This window comes from Pipistrellus kuhlii, unplaced genomic scaffold, assembly GCF_014108245.1.
Source record: "Pipistrellus kuhlii isolate mPipKuh1 unplaced genomic scaffold, mPipKuh1.p scaffold_m20_p_17, whole genome shotgun sequence".
In the NCBI taxonomy this organism is placed as follows: domain Eukaryota; kingdom Metazoa; phylum Chordata; class Mammalia; order Chiroptera; family Vespertilionidae; genus Pipistrellus; species Pipistrellus kuhlii.
Genome location: NW_023425482.1, coordinates 26722342 through 26742753, shown reverse-complemented (window position 1 = coordinate 26742753; position 20412 = coordinate 26722342). Strand labels below are relative to the sequence as shown.

The window sequence follows — 20412 nt, the reverse complement described above, 5'->3', positions numbered from 1 at the left end:
GAGGGAGGTCAAACGGCCTGCTAGGTTACAGGCCACTTAGAGGAGAAAATGTTCAACTAAATCTGAATCAAAAAAATCATGTTCTAAAGGTTTCCTGAGCTCTTCCCTGCAGAGGAAGAGCTGGAGTTCAAACTTCACCATCTCAATTGACAAGCATACTATCTTCCATGCCAGCGGTCAGCAAAATCATTAGCTAACAGAGCCAAATGTCAACAGTACAACAATCAAATTTTTTCAAAGTAAACTTCTTCTAATGCCACTTCTTCAAAACAGACTCGCCCAGGCCATGGTATTTTGTGTAAGAGCCACACTCAAGGGGCCAACGAGCCCCATGTGGCTCGCGAGCCGCAGTTTGCCAACCACGGTTCTAGGGTTTGTCTTATCAAAGCCCAAACTAACAGCTCATGTAAATATGGAAAGGATACATGGTTCCTAGTATATAAAATCAGGGGTAAGCAAGAAATACACTGAAAAGCTGAGAGATCTCTCAAATGCCCTCACACAGAGTTCAGGACTGGAATCTATCTCCTTATCTTACTGAAAGGTCTAACAAGGGGGGAAAGCTGGGAAGATAGGCAGTGTGAAAACAGGGAGATGGAGAAAAGTGGACTGAGAGCTGACAGTGACTGCGGGAGTGGTCATAAGGCCACAAGGAAGTAGAGGCAAATACCTGCAACAACTATCACAAAAACTTCCAAGATATAAAGAGTTCTTCTGAAACCAACCAACCAGCCAACAGCCAAATAGAAAAGTGGACAAAAGACATGAACAGTCCCAGAAAAAGGAGATGAATTGTAAACACGGGAGAATAAACAATATATAAGAAGGGAACGTATGGGGAACAGTCACCTTCATTTATTGCGGGGTTAGGGGATAGGACAGTTCAGCAATGTCCTTCAAACTTACATGATGTTCCTATGAGAACATTCCCTGCAGCACTGCCGAACGTCCACCGATAGGGGACCATTTAAGTAATGGACTACTATTCAGTCACCAAGAAGAGAAAAACATCTGTTTACTGGTATCAAATGGTCTACAAGACACGGTGCGAAATTAAAAAGACAAGGGTGCGCTTAGGTTATAATTAGTGTGTGTGTGGTGGGACATGCCCAGGTTTACGCATGACAATGTCTAAAAATAGACATTAAAAATTGGCAACAGGGGCTGCTCTGGGGGAAAAAAAAAAACACCTCAGTGTTTGGGAAATAGGAGACACAACTTTCTACTCCACACTCCTTTGTCCCTTTAGAATTTTCTATTTTGTGCATATGCTACCTATTCAGACCAAATTTTTTAAAGGCAAATGCAAAAATCCAAAGAGCATCCTGGGCCTCTTAAATTAGGGAGGGACAGTCCCCCGTGTCTGTGACCACGGGCATCCCAGTATGATAGCCAGGAGAGCTGGGGACGACTGGACAGTCCCAGAGACAACAGGGGTTGCCTGTCTATATTCTCCTCTAACCATGGGTCTCCAGAGGACAAGGGTTCTTTCTCCACCATGCCATCCCCTGGGCATACAGCACGGGGCCTGGCACAGAGCGGGCCAGTGTCCACAGTGTGTGCGAATGCAGAAACATGTGTTCAAGGCACAAGCGTTTCACTGCAAATGGCAAAAATCTATTTTGGGGGGTGGTAATGACATTATACTGTACGCCATTCACTATTTGAACACTGACTGTGATACGTTATATGTACAATGATACTTTCCGTATTCTGTTAGAAAAATATATAGGATATGAGTCAGTTACTTAGAAAAATAACTGTTCAGTGAGATGTGACATTTTGTAAGTATTTCAGGGTGACTTTCAGAGATAGAAAAGAAGGACCAAGTCCAGAGTGCCTGTGAGGACCAGAGCTGGCGGAAGGGAAGAGTGGAAGGCAGCCACAGAAAGGCAACCACAGATCTAGAACTCTGGCGTCAGCAGAGTTTAAGCCAAAAGACCAAATGTCCCAATTATCTAGGAGGCTTCAAGAAAGAAAGGAGACGACGACTCTGACAAAATTTCATTCCAAAAGCAGTTAACTGTCCAAAGAGAACAAAACGGTGCCCTCTGATCTCAGCCATTTGGTGAAGTTTCCTGCCAACTTCTGCGTTTGCAGGACCACATTGTCACAGCAAATTAACACTGAAAATTACTAACAGAACGTGCTTGGGATTCAGACAGCTGCGTGACTTGAGAGTAGATGGGGTCAATGAGTGCATTCTGCAGAGCTGGAGCCCAGAAGCTCCAGTGGGGGAAGCCTGATTCTCCGGGGGGGGGGGGGGGGCTATCTTCTGGGGTCCAGGGGGGCAAATCCTCCTACTGCTGAGGACAAGACCCTGGAGCAAGACACAGCAGCCATTCTTCCTGTGTGGCCTTGGCTCCCAGCAGAAGAAGGCATTCTTGCCCGGCTTCTGCTGTAAGAATGGAATGGGGAGGAAGCATTTAGAATGCCAGAAAAGATGGCTCTGAGCACATGTCTGCCTCACTGTAAAGACCCCACACAGTTTTCCTTTCCACTGATTCATGCAAATACTTCCTACAGAGACTAAGCACCAGATGCAGAGCTACGAATTACCTGGCTGACATATGTTCAAGATTCCCATGAAATATACACAGTATACACTTATGCTATTTAAGCAACCACAGTATATTCTTTCTGAAAAATTATACATGTATAGGATTAATATAACATCATAAGTGAAAAAATGGAAGCTATCTAAATGTTAATAAAAAAATGGGATAAATATACCTTGTAAAACCATATGATGGAATACTAGACAGCCTTAAAAAGGGAACGAAGAGGCTGGCTGGTATGGCTGTTAGTGAGCATCAACTCATGAACCAGAAGGCCACAGTTAGATTCCCAGTCAGGACACTTGACTGGGTTGCAGGCTCTATCCCCAATGTGGGGCATGCAAGAGGCACCCGACTGATGATTTTCTCTCATCATTGATGTTTCTCTCTTTCCCCCTCTCTCCCTTCCTCTCTGAAATTGATTATATATATATATATATATATATATATATATATATATATTTTTTTTTTTTTTAATTTTTTTTTTTTTTTTTTTTTTTTTAAGTAGACTGTACAGCAAAAGGTATCAGCAACAGTTGGCCATTACTGGTGCTCAGTAGATACCTAGTATTTTAAAATAACCTTTTTTTTTTTTTTTTAGAGAGAGAGAAAATGAATTAGGCCCGTTTTATGGATGACCCACTGAGTTTAGCTCAGACTCTCAAGCCCACAGGGAGTAAGGGGTAGAACAGAAAACACTCCTGAATTTCCCCTTCTTGATCCAGCACGCAGGATACACTCACCTTCACTTACAACTGTGCCACTTAATGCAGTGTCAGATTTGACCACATAAACCTAACCACCAAAGAATGCGTAGTCCTGGAAACTATTAAAACTAGGCTCAATCCGATCCAACCACCAGCAGGAGCCAGGCATTCTACCTCTCACTGGCAGCATGCCAGGTGAAATGAAGAAACTTGACATTTGGGGAAAACAGAGACAAACGCTTTGTGAGAAGAGGTGATAGGACCAGGGCTTTGTACGCACTCCTAGGGAGCACAATGGCCACTTGTCAGTTCCACGGGTGTCTAACACAGTGCTTTGCAGGGCAGCTGACATACTCGGGTATAAATCCTGTCCGGTAAAAAAAACTTGGTCAATTAAGTGTAGGTAGGCCTGCTTTGAGATAAATGCAGTCTTTCATGAGGGCAATGCATTCCAGCCCTTTACTATGTGTATTAGGAGTTAAGAACGAAGTGGAAGCTGCCACCCACCTTGATTCTTGTCATCTGGGTCAGGGTCCGATTTCAGCCTTTTTACGCTGTTGCCACTCTCTGAGCTGTAACAGAAAACATGGTGATATGAGCTAAGTCCAATCTCGAGGATCAAAGCTTTGGGACCAGGCGCTCCAATAAACATTTATGTGTCTCTGAGGCAGCCTCAAGGAACTGGAATGATCTGAAATAAAAAGTCTTCATTTCAGAGTCTCCCTCTGGTTATAATACTGCTTATAAAGACAACTTAAAACCCTGACCAATGCAAGGGGTAAAGTGTTATGTATACAACCATTTCCTACACTTCAGATCCTTTGTTGTCCTCATCATTCATCTTGGAAAGAACCATAGGTGGGTTTCAAGACTATCTGAACATGTTCATAAGTGACAAAAATTCAGTTTTAAAGTTATTAAAGACCAAAGGGAACATCTTTAGTGATATGTTAGAGGTTCTGAAAGTGACCCAAAAGGCCTTAATTAAAAGATCATCTACACAGTGTAATTCAATGAGGAAGAAAATAATTCAGGAAGGACGGACTTAATTCCAGAAGGAAGGAATGGTGGGGAGAAAAAAGAACACACACCAAAAACCTGGCAAATACAAATATAAATCTAAACACAATTGTTGTCTAAAACAACAACAACAACAAAAATCATCTAATTTATGGTGTCAAACATGATCATACAAAAGTCCTAAGCATGTAAGAAAGGAAGGAGGTGATTGTAGCTAAAAAGTCCTAGGGTTGGTGTATAATTTTGCAGGGAAATAAGATGGCTATTTACTTTAGGTTTTCCTAAGTATGCTGGTCAATTGCAAGGTTAGCCATCAAGAGAGCAGAAACAGAATACCTAAACCCAAACTAGTAGGAAGAAAGAAAAACTGAATGAAGTAATTTTTCATCTTAATTTTTTTAAAGTAAAAAGAATACAAGAAAAATAATTCTTTAGGGGAGATCCAAGATGGCTGCGCCCAGGTGAACACCTAGCCGCAGCCGCACACAACAATTTCAATAAAATACAACTAAAATATAAAACGGACATTGCCCAGAACTACAGGAAGGTTGACTGACTGGAAATTCTACAGTGAGAAGCAAGGAGAAAACCAGAAGGAGGCGTGGAGGAGCTGGAAAAGCCAAGGTACGGAGACGCGGAGACGCGGCGCGCAGAGAGGACAGAGCCGGAGAGGAGGGAGGCCGAGTGCCTGGCGGGCGTTCCCTAGCGGAAAGGAGATAAAACTCCGACTGTGCTGGGCCCCCAACTGCTCTGATCCCCAGTTTTAAGCCAGACCCCGGGGACTCAGGCTCAGCCATAGGGAGCCGGGCTGTAAGGCGGAACCCCGCGGAGAGGCGAAAGGAGGTCCCGGAGGCGCGCACATTGCGCGCAGAGAAGGGACGATCGGCTGTGCCGCGGGATTGCCCTGACGGGAAGGAGACTGGGGCTCCAGACTGCTCTGAACGCCACCTCCAACTCCACTTCCAACTGAACTGAACCCCAATACCGGGCTCATTGTGGGAGAGCATAGACTGTTTGACAGCAGGCGAAAATCGAGGGCACCTTTCTCTCAGAGGCCCCGGCAGCGAGCACTGAAGGACCTGCATAGGGCGGGGCTGACGGAAGCCAAAGCTGCAGGCTCCACCCTGAAACCCCGTCCCATCTGTAACTGGGAAATGCGACAACAAAATAGATCACAAACGAAAGAAATGGAGGACAAAAAGCGTCTGGATATAGAGTTCAAATCTACGCTTATAAGGTTTTTCAAGAATTTCCTAGAAAAGATGGATAAGGCCTATGAGGATATGAAAAGAGATCAACTAGAATTAATAAGGGATCAACAAGACATAAAGAATACATTGTCTGAAATAAAAAATATTTTACAGAGTCCTAAAAACAGAAGGGAAGATCACAAGAATCAAGTCAAAGATTTGGAACATAAAGAGCCAGAAGACACTCCTCCACAGAAGCTAGAAGGCAAGAGAATCCAGAAAATTGAAGATAATGTAAGAAACCTCTGGGACAACTTCAAGCGAACCAACATCAGAATTATTGGGGTCCCAGAAGATGAGAGAGAGCAAGATATCGAAAACATACTGAAAGAAATAGTGACAGAAAACTTCCCCCACCTGGGGAAAGAATTAGACTTACAAGTCCAGGAAGCGCATAGAACTCCAAACAAAAGGAATCCAAAGAGGACCACACCGAGACACATCATTATTAAAATTCCAAGAGCAAAAGACAAAGAGAGAATATTAAAAGAAGCAAGAGCAAAGAAGGTAGTAATCTATAAAGGAGCACCTATACGATTGTCAGCTGACTTCTCAACAGAAACCATGCAGGCCAGAAGGGAATGGCAAGAAATATTCAAGGTGATGAATAGCAAGAACCTACAGCCAAAAATAATCTACCCAGCAAAGCTATCACTCAGAATCGAAGGCCAGATAAAGAGCTTCACTAATAAAAAAAAGCTAAAGGAGTTCATCACCGCCAAACCAGATTTATATGAATTGCTGAAGGGGGTTCTTTCAGAAGAGAAAGTAAACAAAGATAAAAATTATGAACAACAAATACGTAACTATCAACAAGTGAATCTAAAAACCAAGGAAATTAAAAAAATCTGATGAACAATATTAACTATTGAATATAATAGAATCAGAGGTATGGAAGGGGAGTGAACTGACAATTCTTGGGGAAAAGGGGAGAGGGGGGCGTGGGAAGAGACTGAACATAAACTGTGCACATATGGATGAGGACAATGGGGAGAGGGGAAAGGGCAGAGGGTGGGGTGGGAACCTGGTGGAGGAGAGCAATGGTGGGGGGGGGGGAAGGAACATTTGTAATAATATGAACAATAAAAACTTATAAAAAAATAAAAAAAAATAAAATATAAAAAAAAAAAAAAATAATAATTCTTTAAAGATAAATAACATTAAGGCAGTAAAAACTGTGTCACCCTGGCTGGGTAGCTCAGTTGGTTAGAGCATCATCCTGATAGGCCAATGAATCAACCAATGAAGGCATAAACAAGTAGAAGAACAAATCGATGTTTCTCTCTCTCCCCCTTTTTTCTCTCTCAAACAAACAACTTTTTTAAAAAGTATCAAAAATCCTAATAAATCCAAACCTACCAGTAAAAAGATATCAACAGACTAAATTTTAAATCTGCTACATATGACACACACCTAAAAACAAAATAAGATAATTCCAGATAGAAACAATCAGAAAAAAAAAAACCAAGCTAACAACTTTAATGTATTTGAAACAAGACAAAATGGGTGAATTCCCAGAAAATAGAACCAAATAAAACTGACTCAGAAAGATATGAACTTAGTCCTATAATCATAAAAATGTTAAAGGGAGGATAAAATGATTTTATCTAGTTCTACTAAGCTTTCAAAAACTAGAACCCTACCCACTTATATACACACACTCCTGAAGAGAAGAAATACTCCCTAAATCATTCTATGAAGCTAGTTTTCATTTTCATGTCAAAATCAGATAAAGCCAAAGTTGGTTTGGCTCAGCCGTAGAGCGTCGGTCTGCAGACTGAGGGGTCCCGGGTTCGATTCCGGTCAAGGGCATGTACACTGGTTGCGGGCACATCCCCGGTGGGGGGTGTGCAGAAGGCAGCTGGTCAGTGTTTCTCTCTCATCGACGTTTCTGGCTCTCTATCTCTCTGCTTTCCTCTCTGTAAAAAATCAATAAAATATATATATTTTTAAATCAGATAAAACTGGGGGGTGGGGGGGTGATATACAGGCCAGACTCCCTCAAGAACATAGATTCAACAACTGATACAAAATAGGAGCAAAACAAGCCAGTGGAGTTAAGAAAAATAACACTATGTCACTGCCAAGCCGGGTTTCTCACAGGAAGGCAACATCTCTAAATTTACCTTTTCACTGTAACAGAATAAAGAAAAAATTATTTGATCATCTCAAAAGCAGAAAAAGAACAAGACAAAATTTAACAGTTAACGGCTACAAAAGAACCTCTTATCAACCTAGGAACAGAACTTCCTTAACTTGCTTGCCAAAGGATAGATGAACAAACAAAACGATCAATGCTAATCTTAGAAGTGAAAGTTATAAACATTACTAGAGGCCTGGTGTACAAAATTCGTGCACGAGGGTGGGGGGGGTCCCTCAGCCCCGCCTGCACCCTCTCCAATCCAGGATCCTCAGGGGATGTCCATCAGGATCAGGCCTAAACCGGCAGTCGGACATCCCTCTCCCAATCTGGGACTACTGGCTCCTAACCACTTTGCATGCTTGTCTGATGCTCCTAACTGCTCCCCTGCCTTCCTGATCTCCCCTAACTGCCTCTGCCTGCCTGTCTGATTGCCCCTAACCACCTCTGTCTGCTGCCTGATAGCCTAACCTCCTCTGCCAAACGGCCTGGTCACTACTAACTGCCCTCCCCTGCTGGCCAGGTTACCTCTAACTGCCACTGTTTGGCCCTCACTACTGTGGCTCTGTCCAGAAGTACATCCGGATGGATGTTCAACCCAATTAACATATTACCCTTTTATTAGTATAGATGTTTAAAACTAGAATGTGCAGAGTTTGTTTCTAACGTTTTACTGGTGGTCCTAGCCAGTGAGGTAAGATAAGAAAAAGGAATTAAAAAACACAAGGAAGCGAATAAATCTGTCCTTACTTACAGATGGTAACTTTCTACATAAAAATTTCAAAAGAATCCACTGATAAGTTATTAAAGTTATTAAGAGCTGGTGGCTGGATGGAAATATTCCACTGACTGCATTTTTACACACCAGCAGCAAAAATATACATAAAATACTTAGGAATAAATTTAAGAAAAAATGTACACAACTTTTTTTTTCAATGAATGTTTTTATTGATTTCAGAGAGGAAGGGACCAGGGGAGGGGGGGGAGGGAAACATCAATGATGAGAATCATTGACTGGTTGCCTCCTGCATGCCCTCCAATGGGGATTGAGTCCACAACCCAGGTTCATAGGCCGACACTCAACCACTGAGCCACACCGGCTGAGCTATGCATAACTTTTTTGAAAAATAATTACAAGACTGTATAGAATGGCATTAAAGAAAATCAATAAATGTAGATATATACTATACCACGGACAAAAAGACTCAAATCCATAAAGATCTGTTCTCTCTATAAATTTATCATTCAATTTAAATAACATTCCAATAAAAATTTCAATAGAGATTTTTTAAAAACTTAAATCTAAAATTTATATGGAATAAAGTGGCCAAGAATAGATATGACTTGCCTGACCAGATATCAAGATTTATTATAAAGCAACAATAATTACCCAGAATGGTATAGGTCCAACAGATCCAAGGACAAGAAAAAAAGACCCCTCACACAAACCAATATATGAATGGAAACTTGTTATAAGACAGGGTGATATTAAAGACACCTTGGGGGAGGAGGGGGGAGTACACATATTTAGTAAAAGCTGCTAAAAAATTAGCTTTTCGTTTGAAGAAAAAAAATTGAAATAGGATCCCTACCTCATACCCTTCCCAAAAATCAGTAACAGATGGATTCAAGACTACCATGTGAAAGACAAAACTCTAAATTAAAAAAAAAAAAAAACTATCTTATGACCTCAGGTTAGGAAGAATTTGGTGAATAAAATACAAAATGATCTAACCATAAAATACTGGTAGATTTGACCACCTTCAAATGGTACAAATTTCCGGTTATAAAGTAAACAAGTCTTGGGGATGTGATGTACCATCTGGTGACTAGTTAGTAATACTATATTGTACAGAGACTAGTTAATAATATGCATTGTGTATCTGAAAGTCCCTAAGAGTAGATCTTAGTTCTCAGCACAAGAAAAACACTGTAAATATGTGTGGTGATGGATGTTAACTACACTTAAATAGACTCCCAGACTGACTCACTGCAAACTTACTGCACCAGAATGTGTGTGAGGCTTAGAAGCCATATTAGCAAACGCCAAGTGATTCTAATAAACCCAGGCTGGAAACATTAGGAACACCAGCCCAGGAGACTCATTTATCACCTTGCTACACAAAGTAACAACAAATGATGTAGTTTCAAAACCTTGCTACATAAAGTAGCAATAAATGATATAGTTTCAATATATGCATGTCACTGAGCACACTAAGGACCATCAGGGAGACAGTTATAAGACCCGTTCTGCTGGCTGCAAGACACTGCCGAGGTAACTGCCCACTATAAAGCCCTTTCTTGGCGCAATCCAGGAAAACGGACTCAGGCCCAATCCTGAAAGACACTGGGCCAAGCAGGAGAGCTTCTGGGAAAATGTGCAAGGAATAATTCATAGCTCGGGCAATGAGCCCTCTTCAGGCTGCTGATCCTCCTCCCTCTGCTGCTATCTCATAACGACATTTTTACACATAAACAACATTCTATTGTAGAATATCTGCAGCAGATGAATGGTGTGCCAAGCCACAAACTGCATCAACATACTCCCTTCAATACACATGGCTGGCTGACCATACACCATATTGATTTTCCTAATGGACTGCACTTAAGAACTTTCTATCACTTTGCCCGTGGATTGGTGGTCAAACTGAAATGACCAGATTTAATCGCTTTGGTGCCGTTCAGGATTTGGAAGGGGAGGAGCAAACATGACAAAGAACTTACCTACATCTCCGGGCACTGCGGCCACCCCCGCAGCAATCAGGCAGAGCCCAGCCAGGCCTGTGCCCCGTCACAGGGCCATGTTCGTGCAGCCACAATGCCTCTCCCCGTCCGCCTGTCAAAGTCCTAGTCATCCTCACTACTCAACATCTCCTCTCTAAGCCTCCCTAACCTCTCCAGCAGGAGCACACCCCCCCGCCGGGCAGCCTTAGGTGTGTCCTCTTCCCTGCTCTTCTTTCGTAGACCTTGCTACCTCGTCTGCCTAGAAACACAAATACCCGACTGTCAAACTCCGCCTCTCCTATTATTTTGTGACTTTGGATAAAAGTTCTCAAATTCTTGGTCTCCTCGCCTGGTAAGTCATTTGCACTTCATGCACTTGTTGAGGAGGCAGAAGTGAGATCATGCGCAGAAAGCACTAAGCACAATGCCAGGCGCCCAGCAGGTGCCTGCGGCAGAGTGGCCATTATTATGCTGAACCAATGGTCAGAGACCAGGGTCAGAGGCTGCGGACCACACCAGATGGGGAAGGGGAGAGCCAGGGGAGGCTCCCGAGGGAACGTCACGGAGACTCACGCTGAGCTCTGGCTACCGTCCCGAGAGGCACTGCAGAGGACACGGTGAGAGGGAGGTTTAAGCTGGGCAGGTGTCGGCTGACCTCTTATGCTTCACAGCTCCCGCCAGCAGCTTGGCCTGGGAGAACTTGTTCTTGCTTTCCGCGGGCTTCACGGCCACTTTCTTCTCCGCTTCCTTCTTGTTTTCTGGAGAAATTCCAACCTTGTGGAGATTACTGTGAGTTACAGGTTAAGGGTCAAACTCAGCAAGAGGAGGAGCTGTGCCAGAACAATGATAAACGGGAAAAGAATGCAAGCCTAACCCACTAGCACTCTAGCTCTGCCAAGTAATGCTTAGCCTTGGTTTAAAAAAGCCCTATGATTTATTCTAACAGTCAAATCCAGCTGATTTCAAGAAAAATGAAGGTGAGCACAGAGGAAGATGGCAAATCAAGCATAAAATCATATGGGCAAGGGAACTTTTCCCCTCTGATTCTCTATGAAAATCTGAGTACAGCCAGAAAACCTGCTGCTACTGAAGACAGTCAATATCATGCTCGCTGGGGAAAACAAAAACCTTAAGGAATAGAAATGCAACAGAAAAAAAATATGGCTTCCCTGAAAAGGTTTGCTTTTCCAGTTTTGCAGAATGTCCTAGGACTATTAATGGCATCAATCTTAGACACGACGAAGACTGCCTCCCACTCTGCTGGTGCAAGGCAACATCAAAGCCACTGAAGTTCGTTCAAAAACAGAGTGTTCGTATCCATCAGTCACCACCCCCCTCCTGTCACAAGCCTCCTGAACGCGGACCTCCGGAGGCCCAGGAACCAGTTTTATATTCCGCCTCAAAGTGATTTTACCAAGAACCCTGTGCACAGACAACACAACGCAAGAACCAAAAAGTTCATTTTGAAGCATAACCTGTTCCTGGTAGCATCGCTTTTCTCATGCTTGATGTCTATCTCTGGCTTCCAAGGTCTGTCACTTTCTTTTGTTCTCTCTACCTGCCTCCTCTCTACCTTCCCTTTCGTTCTCTCACAACCTATTATGCAATAGATGAGCATTCCAACAGGGTGCCGCTCCTTGCTCCTTACTTAAGACGCAGTCGAACCTTCTTGGAACAATAGTGACATCTAGTGCCCAAGGAATCTGAGAAGCGGACTGCATTATCAACACCAAGTGGTGGGGATGGGGTGTATGGTCTAAGCTGTTTGTCTTTAAACAATGGAGAACACTGGGTACCAGAAATAAGGAAAGTTTCATTCTGATCACTTACCAGGCTTTATCTCTGTTCTTATGAACACTAGGTATCTTAAATATTTGCACTATTCAATGGGGATTATGTATATAGCTCAATACTACTGTGAGTTTCGTCAGTTTCATATTTTTAAGGTCATTAATGGGAACAGACAGGATGTTAATACTAAATGTTCATCCTTTTTAAGAATAAAAATGGAGGGAGAGACAGACAGACAGACATCAATTGGATGCCTCCTGAATGCATCCAGACCAGGGATTGAACCCACAACCCAGGTATGTGCCTGACTAGGAATTGAACCCGAAACCTTTCAAGGCACCAGAGGGCCCTCCAACATACCAAACCACCTGGCCAGAACTGTTACTGTAATTTTTAAATGCATTAATAAACAGTTTAAATTTGGAAAAAAGAAAAGAAAAAAAAAAGAAAGAATAAAAATGAGCCCTAGACGGTTTGGCTCAGTGGATAAGAGTATTGGCTTGCCGAAACCGGTTTGGCTCAGTGGTAGAGCGTCGGTCTGCAGACTGAGAGGTCCCGGGTTCAATTCTGGTCAAGGGCACGTACGTTGGCTGCGGGCACATCCCCGGGTAGGGGATGTGCATGAGGCAGCTGGTATATGTTTCTCTCTCATTGACGTTTCTGGCTCTCTATCTCCCTCCCTTCCTCTCTGTAAAAAATCAATAAAATATATATATATTTTTTTTTTAAAAAGAGTGTCGGCTTGTGGATGAGAGAGTCCACATGTTCAGGTTGCGGGCTTGATCCCCATTGGGGGGTGTGCAGGAGACAGTGGATCAATGATTATCTCTCATCATTGATGTTTCTCTCTCTTATCCTCTCCTTTCCTTTCTGATAACAATAAAAATGTATTTAAAAAAGAAAGAGTATAATCCATAGACACAAACAATAGGGTAGTGAAGGCTTCGGGGGGGAGGTGGGAGAGGGCAATGGCGGGAGAATATGTAATTCTTTCACAAAAAGATTTATAAATAAAAAAGAATAAAAGTGAAAGAAACAGATTTTATCTTTCTAGTTTAGAATGCCAAAACCCATGAGCATGCTGTGATTTCCCCCTACAACTCCAACATTAAGGAATAGAAGCTCAAAGAAAATTCTTAATATTAAATGTTGAAAAATAAAATAAATTGGAATTAGCACAATAAAAGTACTCATGTATATATAATACCAGGACAAAAACAAAAAACCTCCTTAGCCGAAACTGGTTTGGCTCAGTGGATAGAGCATTGACCTGAGGACTGAAAGGTCCCGGGTTCGATTCTGGTCAAGGGCACGTACCTTGGTTGCGGGCACATCCCCAGTAGGGAGTGTGCAAGAGGCAGCTGATCGATGATTTTCTCTCATCAATGTTTCTCTCTATCCCTCTCTTCCTCTCTGTAAAAAAAAAATCAATAAAATATATTTTTTAAAATACCTTAATTTTTTATTCTTTTAAAGTGGAGAAAAGTAAAGTGAAGAAAAGTGTTCATTCTTTTCTTTTGGAGGAGTGGGGAAGAAGGGAGGAAGATGGTAATATTATTTTTGATCCATATCCAAAGCATAAGCAATTTTTTCCTGTAAGTCACTCTCCTATAAAATGCTTTAAATACACAAAAACACCTCAAATTTTGATTTTGCCCTAACCAGTTTAGCTCAGTGGATAGAGCGTCGGCCTGTGAACTGAAGGGTCCCAGGTTCGATTCTGGACAAGGGCATGTACCTTGGTTGCGGGCACATCCCCAGTAGGGGGTGTGCAATAGGGGGCATGTAGGAAGCAGCTGATCGATATTTCTCTCTCATCGATGTTTCTAACTCTCTATTCCTCTCCCTTCCTCTCTGTAAAAATCAATAAAATATATTTTTGTAAAAGAATTTTGATTTAATCAGGTTACATTTGGGATGTCTATTAGGATATCCAAATGGATGTTAAAAAGGCAATACTGAGCCAAAGCAGTCATCTTTGTTGCTGCTCTACTCCTATTTGGGGACAGACAGGGAAGGTTACTAAGGACAAAGAAAGCTGCTAAACATTTTATTTTAAAACCCAGAGGCCAGCTTTTCCCCTAGATGAGGTTTACTGCATAGCCCATCTGTTTCAGAGCCTAATCTCAAAAGGGTATATTATTAGGATTTAGGCCTTTATTTAATTCTAAAGGATCTGGACTTTTGATTGCACCAGGTTCTTAAATGCAACATAACTCCATGAATCAGTACCAGTTAGTTATTCAGTCATCAAAATACACCATTGGAAGGGCCGTCGTGGCTCAATGGTTGAGCATTGATGAAGGTTCAATTCTTGGTCAGGGCACATGCCCAGGTTGTGGGCTCGATCCCCAGTAGGGGGTGCACAGGAGGCAGCCGATCAATGATTCTCTCTCATCATTGATGTTCCTCTCTTGCGCTCCCATCCTTTCTGAAATCAATAAAAACAAAGACCTTCATTCTGTTTATTAAGAAACCAAAATCGTAGATGTTGATGGGAAAACTGACACCTTCTCTCAAAGTATCATACAAAGGATATTCTGTATTCCTTCAGTTCTTTCAGTTCTTCTTCTCTTCGCTGCTTTTCTATTAATTCCTGCTGCCGAGAAACCTCATCAAGGAAGTTGGTCTCATCTTCATCTAAGCCTCTTACCATGTTTTCTGAGGAAATAATTTAAAAAGGAACACTTAGCACGCTTAAGGGAAAATACAGTCAGATAAGCTTTTTCCTTTTCCTCTTTTTTAATAAACAGCAGATACTTCAGGGGATTAGAGGAAGGATTTTGTAAACACCGTGGCTTTGGAATAGATAGCATGCCATAAAATCTAGGCATTTCTCCCATTACTAGATATTAGCATAGAGTGAAAATGGGCATCTGGAGCTCTAAACAAAATGCTCGATGTGGTCTAGAAGGCGGAAGTTTGTCTCTCTCCCAGCAAACAAGCATTTAGAGACCAGATAATCACGGCAGTTCCATGGCTAGTTAGGACAAGTGTCGCATGAGGTATACGTGCATCAAAAAGCCCCCTCGGACACCCGTGGCCTCCGTGCTCCCTGAAGCTTACTGAATTTGAACTGCTCCTCGTACTCCTGCTGCTTCCTGTCTTTCTGCTCCTGCAGCCTTTCATATAGCGACCGCGGGTCATACACCTCCTCGGGACATTCTGAAAGAAACAGGAAGGGAGAAAGAAGGGGGGTGGGGGGGCTACATACTTTAGAACTCTTTCATATTACTTTGGAATCACAAAGGAACATAAAGACCAAGTCAAGTCCCTGCAGGAGCTGAGGGCAAAGATGACACAAAAATAGTACAAAGTCCATAGCTCCCCTTTGGAACTCAGAGCCAACTGTCAATGTCAATGTCTCAGCTGTTCAGATCCTAGACCCTCCTGTCTAGATAGAACAGACTAGTAGAATCGCCTGGAAGACAGTGGGGTAGAATGAAAAGGGCAAGGACATGATTAACCTGGCTCTGCTTCCCACTGTGGAGGCCTGGCACAGGCTCCTTCACCCCGAGCCTCCGTTCCTCTAAAGCACATGTGTCAAACACAAGGCCCGCGGGCCAAATCCGTCCCGCCAGGCCTTGCAATGTGGCCCGCACCGCGCTGTCATCACTGCACTCCGCTGCGTTTCCATCACAATGACAGTTTATGACTGTTCAGTAAACCATTCGGCCCGCGATTTAGGCTGGATTTTAGATTTTGGCCCCTTCTCTGATTGAGTTCGACACCCCTACTCTAAAGTGAGGACCTGGAACCTCCTCTGCAGGCTTGTGGTGAGGATTAGCACCATGATGTTGAATGGCCACCTGGAAGCTCACGTACCTTCTGGATCTTCAGGTTTTCGAACTTTCTCCCATTCTTCTTGCCTCCTCTTGCGCCGTTCGTCTAGTTCTGCCTCAGTCACAAACCTCTTTTTGATAACAAGGTTACCATCATCTCCTCCATCCATAATGGAACAATCAGTCTATGGGAAACAAACAAAACATTTCAAGTGAGAACTGCAATTAAAATTCCACAGAGAAACAAGGAGATTTAGCTCTCTCACCCAGCAATGGATTACCTCAAAATTCCCTTCGACCCTGAATTGAAGAAATCCTCAAATAGTTTAATTTATAGGACACTGATAAAAAACACTTGATTACATTTTCCCTGATGTATGAAGTAGTTTTAACAACCCTAAGTTATCTAGGAAGTCAGCAAGAGGACCTGGAATGATTCCCATTGCACGCTGCCCCACAGTACATCTTACACTGCAAGTACTTCTGTCTCTGATCCAGACCGATTGGCCTGGCCACTCTTTTTCCCGCTCGCGTTGTCCTTTATTTCTGTGATATCTGGTATTGTTCTTTCTTGGAATTCCTGTTTCAGGGACATCACACTACCTCGATTCACCTGTTCTTATTTTCGAGATGGAAAAACTCGGCTATTCAGGGAGCCTTAGAGATCAAGTCTGGTCTATAAAGCAGGAAAGTGATCTGCCTAGAGGCACACAAAACATGAATGGAAAAAGTGAGACTAGAAGAAGCCCCATGTCCCAGCTTCAGAGTCACTGTATTCTGCATTACACTCAACTCCTCCTCCATCTCTTTCCTGATCTTCCTTCCTCAAATTCCGTAGCTGTGCCACTTGGTTCTACCTTCAGCCCTTCTGTTTGCTCATTCCCGCGATGACCTCAATCACTTTATCATTTCTTGATGCAGAAGACTCCCAAATCCCAATCTATATACCTCTAGCTGATACTCTCACAAAGGAAGGGGAGAGGGAATAAGGATATAGAGAAGGGGGGAAAAGAATAAAGATATAGAGGTGTGTGTACTACTTCTTTTTAAAAAAATTTTTTTAGAAACACCACATGACCTCACTCATTTATGGATGATAAAGATCATTATAAACTGATGAACCAAAAGATAGATATAGAGACAGTAAAGCAACAAGCAGACTGTCAAATTATAGCGGGAAGGGAGGGAGATCTGGGGGAGATAAGAGATCAACCGAAGAACTTGTATACATGCATATAAGTACAACCAATGGACACAAAACTTTGGGGAGGGTGGGTATGTATGGGAGGGGCGGGCAATGTTAAAATATGTACACAGATAATAATTTAATTTAAAAAAATAAAAATAAAAAATTTAAAAAAATGTTCTGCTTTTCTTTGCTGCTGTCTTTCCTTTTGAAGAACTGTTTTGTGCTCTTCACAGAATCACATGCTAACAAGGAAGTACACATTCTGCACTACTGGCACATCGATCCAATGTCCATTTCAGGTTGATCCCTAATAGCCAAAATAACAAGTCTACTGGTTGCATGAAAATAAAGTAGCAATCACTTACTGAGCTCCACCGTGTACTGAAAGCTTTTTATGTATATTATCTCATTTACACTCACAATGACCCTATGAGAAGTTTATCTCTTTACCGAGGAAGAAATAGAGGCCCAGTTAGTCAGTCAGTCATCTAAGGTGATAAAGCTGGTGGACGGTAGAACTGAGATTCAAATCCAGGCCTGACATCAAAAATTCTTACCCACTTCACCACGCCCCTTTCCAGAAACCAGGGCTCCTGGTTGAAAAGCACATGTCCATTTCAGCTTTCTTCCTAAATCAAATTCCAGTGCTGAGAACTTGCAACATTTTTCTTTAATAAAGATGGAAAAGAAAGCAGAGAAAACAAATCCAAACCTTCAGAAAAAGAGAATATTCTCAGGCTAAGCCCCACTGTTACTGAAGTTCAGTTGAGTGTAACAATGAGAGATTTTTATTTTATTTTTATTTTTATTTACTAGAAAGAAAACTAAATCAATAGACAGAAGCTGTTGCTCCCACCCAGAAACCACAGCCTGGATGCTTCTGATTTTGCATCACTCCATCTCTCCTCCCAGAAGCCTGTTTCAGAAACAGAATTATGCAGTCTCTGAGCATGCCAAACATTCCTCCGTTCTGCAGAATGACCTCTTGTGAAACAGGAGCCAGCATTTTCTTAAACATTCCTGGCAGAGACATGTCGGCTATGAATGACGCTAATGGATGAGAGACATATAGACCCTCAATCCCTCTCCTTATCCTCTATTAGCTGCCGCTCTCCTTTCTCTCCCTACATTGACAGTCTGGTTTCTTCCCCTCACTCTTACTTCCTGGTAAATAACTCAGTGGGATGGGTCCTTACCACTCACCGAATCTGACCCTCCATCTGGTATCTGAGGTTTTCATCCAACTCATATTTAAAAACTTCAAGATGGGCCACCACAATCCCTCCAAGAGCAGACCTGACTGACAGTATAGTTCTTCCTTAAACTCAAATTTGTCTCCCTACAAATTCTACTCATTGGTTAGATCCTCCAAGGAAGAAACAAAAGTAGCCAAAGCTTTTTTCAACATGACAAATACTTCAGCTCTTTGAAGACAATGCCCATGTTCCTCCTGTTTTATCACTTTTCTGGGCCAAACATCCCTAGTTCCTTTAATCTTGTAAGTGGAGAAAAATAACAGTGTCTCAAAGTAGTGACTTACTTTATCAGGTTGCATATGATTTAAACCTGGGAAATAATTATTAGAATCTGGTAATGCCACTGGCACCTCTACGCTCATTATACATTTTTTAAAATGAAAATCTAGATAAATAAAAGGTAAGTGACCGACCATAGGTCCGTCCCACAATCTCGTACATATGATGAGCACTGGCAATTTAAAAATAAACATTGACTCTACATGCATGTGTGATATAAATAAAGCTTTCAGAATGGATATTATTGAAATTCCCTGTGAAATTATTTGTAACAGATCTATTATTGACGCTACCTTTGGAAATAGTATATCTATAGATAATATTAAAAATATATCTAAACATGCAATTCTTTGTCCTAAAAATGAGCATGTTCATAAATTAAATGAAGAAATTTTGGATAAACTTGATGGACATTTTCACACCTATATGAGTGATGATTCCATTGATTCAATGGATGATGCCGAAAAGGAAAGTTTTCCCATCGAATTCCTTAATAGTATTACTCCTTCGGGAATGCTGAGTCATAAATTAAAATTGAAAGTAGGTGCAATCATCATGCTACTAAGAAATCTTAATAGTAAATGAGGTCTTTGTAATGATATTAGATTTATTATCCAAGGATTGCCACCTAACATAATCGAAGCTTAAGTATTAATAGGATCTGCTGAAGGAGAGGTTGTTCTGATTCCAAGAATTGATTTGTCCCCATCTGACACCAGCTTTCCATATAAATTAATTCAAAGACAGTTTCCCGTGATGCCAGCATTTGCGATGACTATTAATAAATCACAAGGACAAACTCTAGACAGAGTAGGAATATTCCCACCCGAACCCGTTTTCAGACATGGTCAATTATATGTTGCTTTCTCGTGAGTTCAAAGAGCGGGTAAAGTATTTACAACTTTAAATACTTCCCTTATGATGAAGTATTTAAAGTTGTAAATACTTCATCATAAGGGAAATTAGTTAAGCACTCTGAAAGTGTTGTTACTCTTAATGTGATATAGCAGGAGAAATTAGAATAAGTTCAAACAATTTATCAGTCATTGTTTTTATCAATGTTGTTTTTATGTGATGTTTTTGTTGTTTTTATGTCATGTTTTTATTGTTTATTAATCAGTTTATATATTTTCATATACATTTTACTAATTTTCTTTCATCTCTGACACTTCTATTATAGAGAAAGGGCAAGTAGCGATATTAAAATATTTCTTCTAATTAATTTCCTTTCAATGTGCATGAATCCATACACTAGGCCACTAGTAATACATATTAATACTGAAAAAAAAAAAAAAAAAAAGCAACAAAAAAAAAAACCTCCCAATAGGCCAAAATAAAACCTGGAGTCTTACATGCTTTCTTCTAAATAAGAACTCAGAGACTCTTTAAAATTTATTCTTATAACACAAAATTAAGAAAGGAAAATCATTTATTTCATGACCTAAATTTCTAAAAAGAGAAGCCACTACCCTTCATTTAACTTTAACAAAGATCCCTGAAACTCAGGGACCAAGCTTTTAGGATTCTTGTCAAAGGGTTTGAACTTGAAACAGAAACTCTAGAGCAGCGATTTTCAACCGGTATGCCACAAGAATTTTTAAAACATGTAATACCTGACTATTTCAGTCAGGGGTACTGACCTCTTTTCCCTTAGATTGTCAAATAAAAAAATGACAGTAGCCAACACATAGCTGTCCAGTGTGAACGAATTAAAAT

The 20412-nt window shown here is 41.5% G+C and overlaps 1 protein-coding gene across 3 annotated transcripts in view; it reads right to left on the bottom strand.

Moving 5' to 3' along the window:
• The window catches only part of PSME3IP1 (proteasome activator subunit 3 interacting protein 1), a 29398-nt gene that overhangs the window by 1210 nt on the left and 7776 nt on the right, over positions 1-20412 (bottom strand). For all 3 annotated transcript variants that reach the window (XM_036440306.2, XM_036440307.2, XM_036440305.2), the window contains 5 exons: positions 16016-16157; positions 15257-15355; positions 14730-14851; positions 11055-11188; positions 3773-3837 (listed from right to left, as the gene is read on the bottom strand). In XM_036440306.2, coding sequence (XP_036296199.1) covers positions 3773-3837; positions 11055-11188; positions 14730-14851; positions 15257-15355; positions 16016-16142 — 547 coding nt within the window. In that variant the 5' untranslated portion in view covers positions 16143-16157. The remainder of the gene's footprint in view (positions 1-3772; positions 3838-11054; positions 11189-14729; positions 14852-15256; positions 15356-16015; positions 16158-20412) is intronic.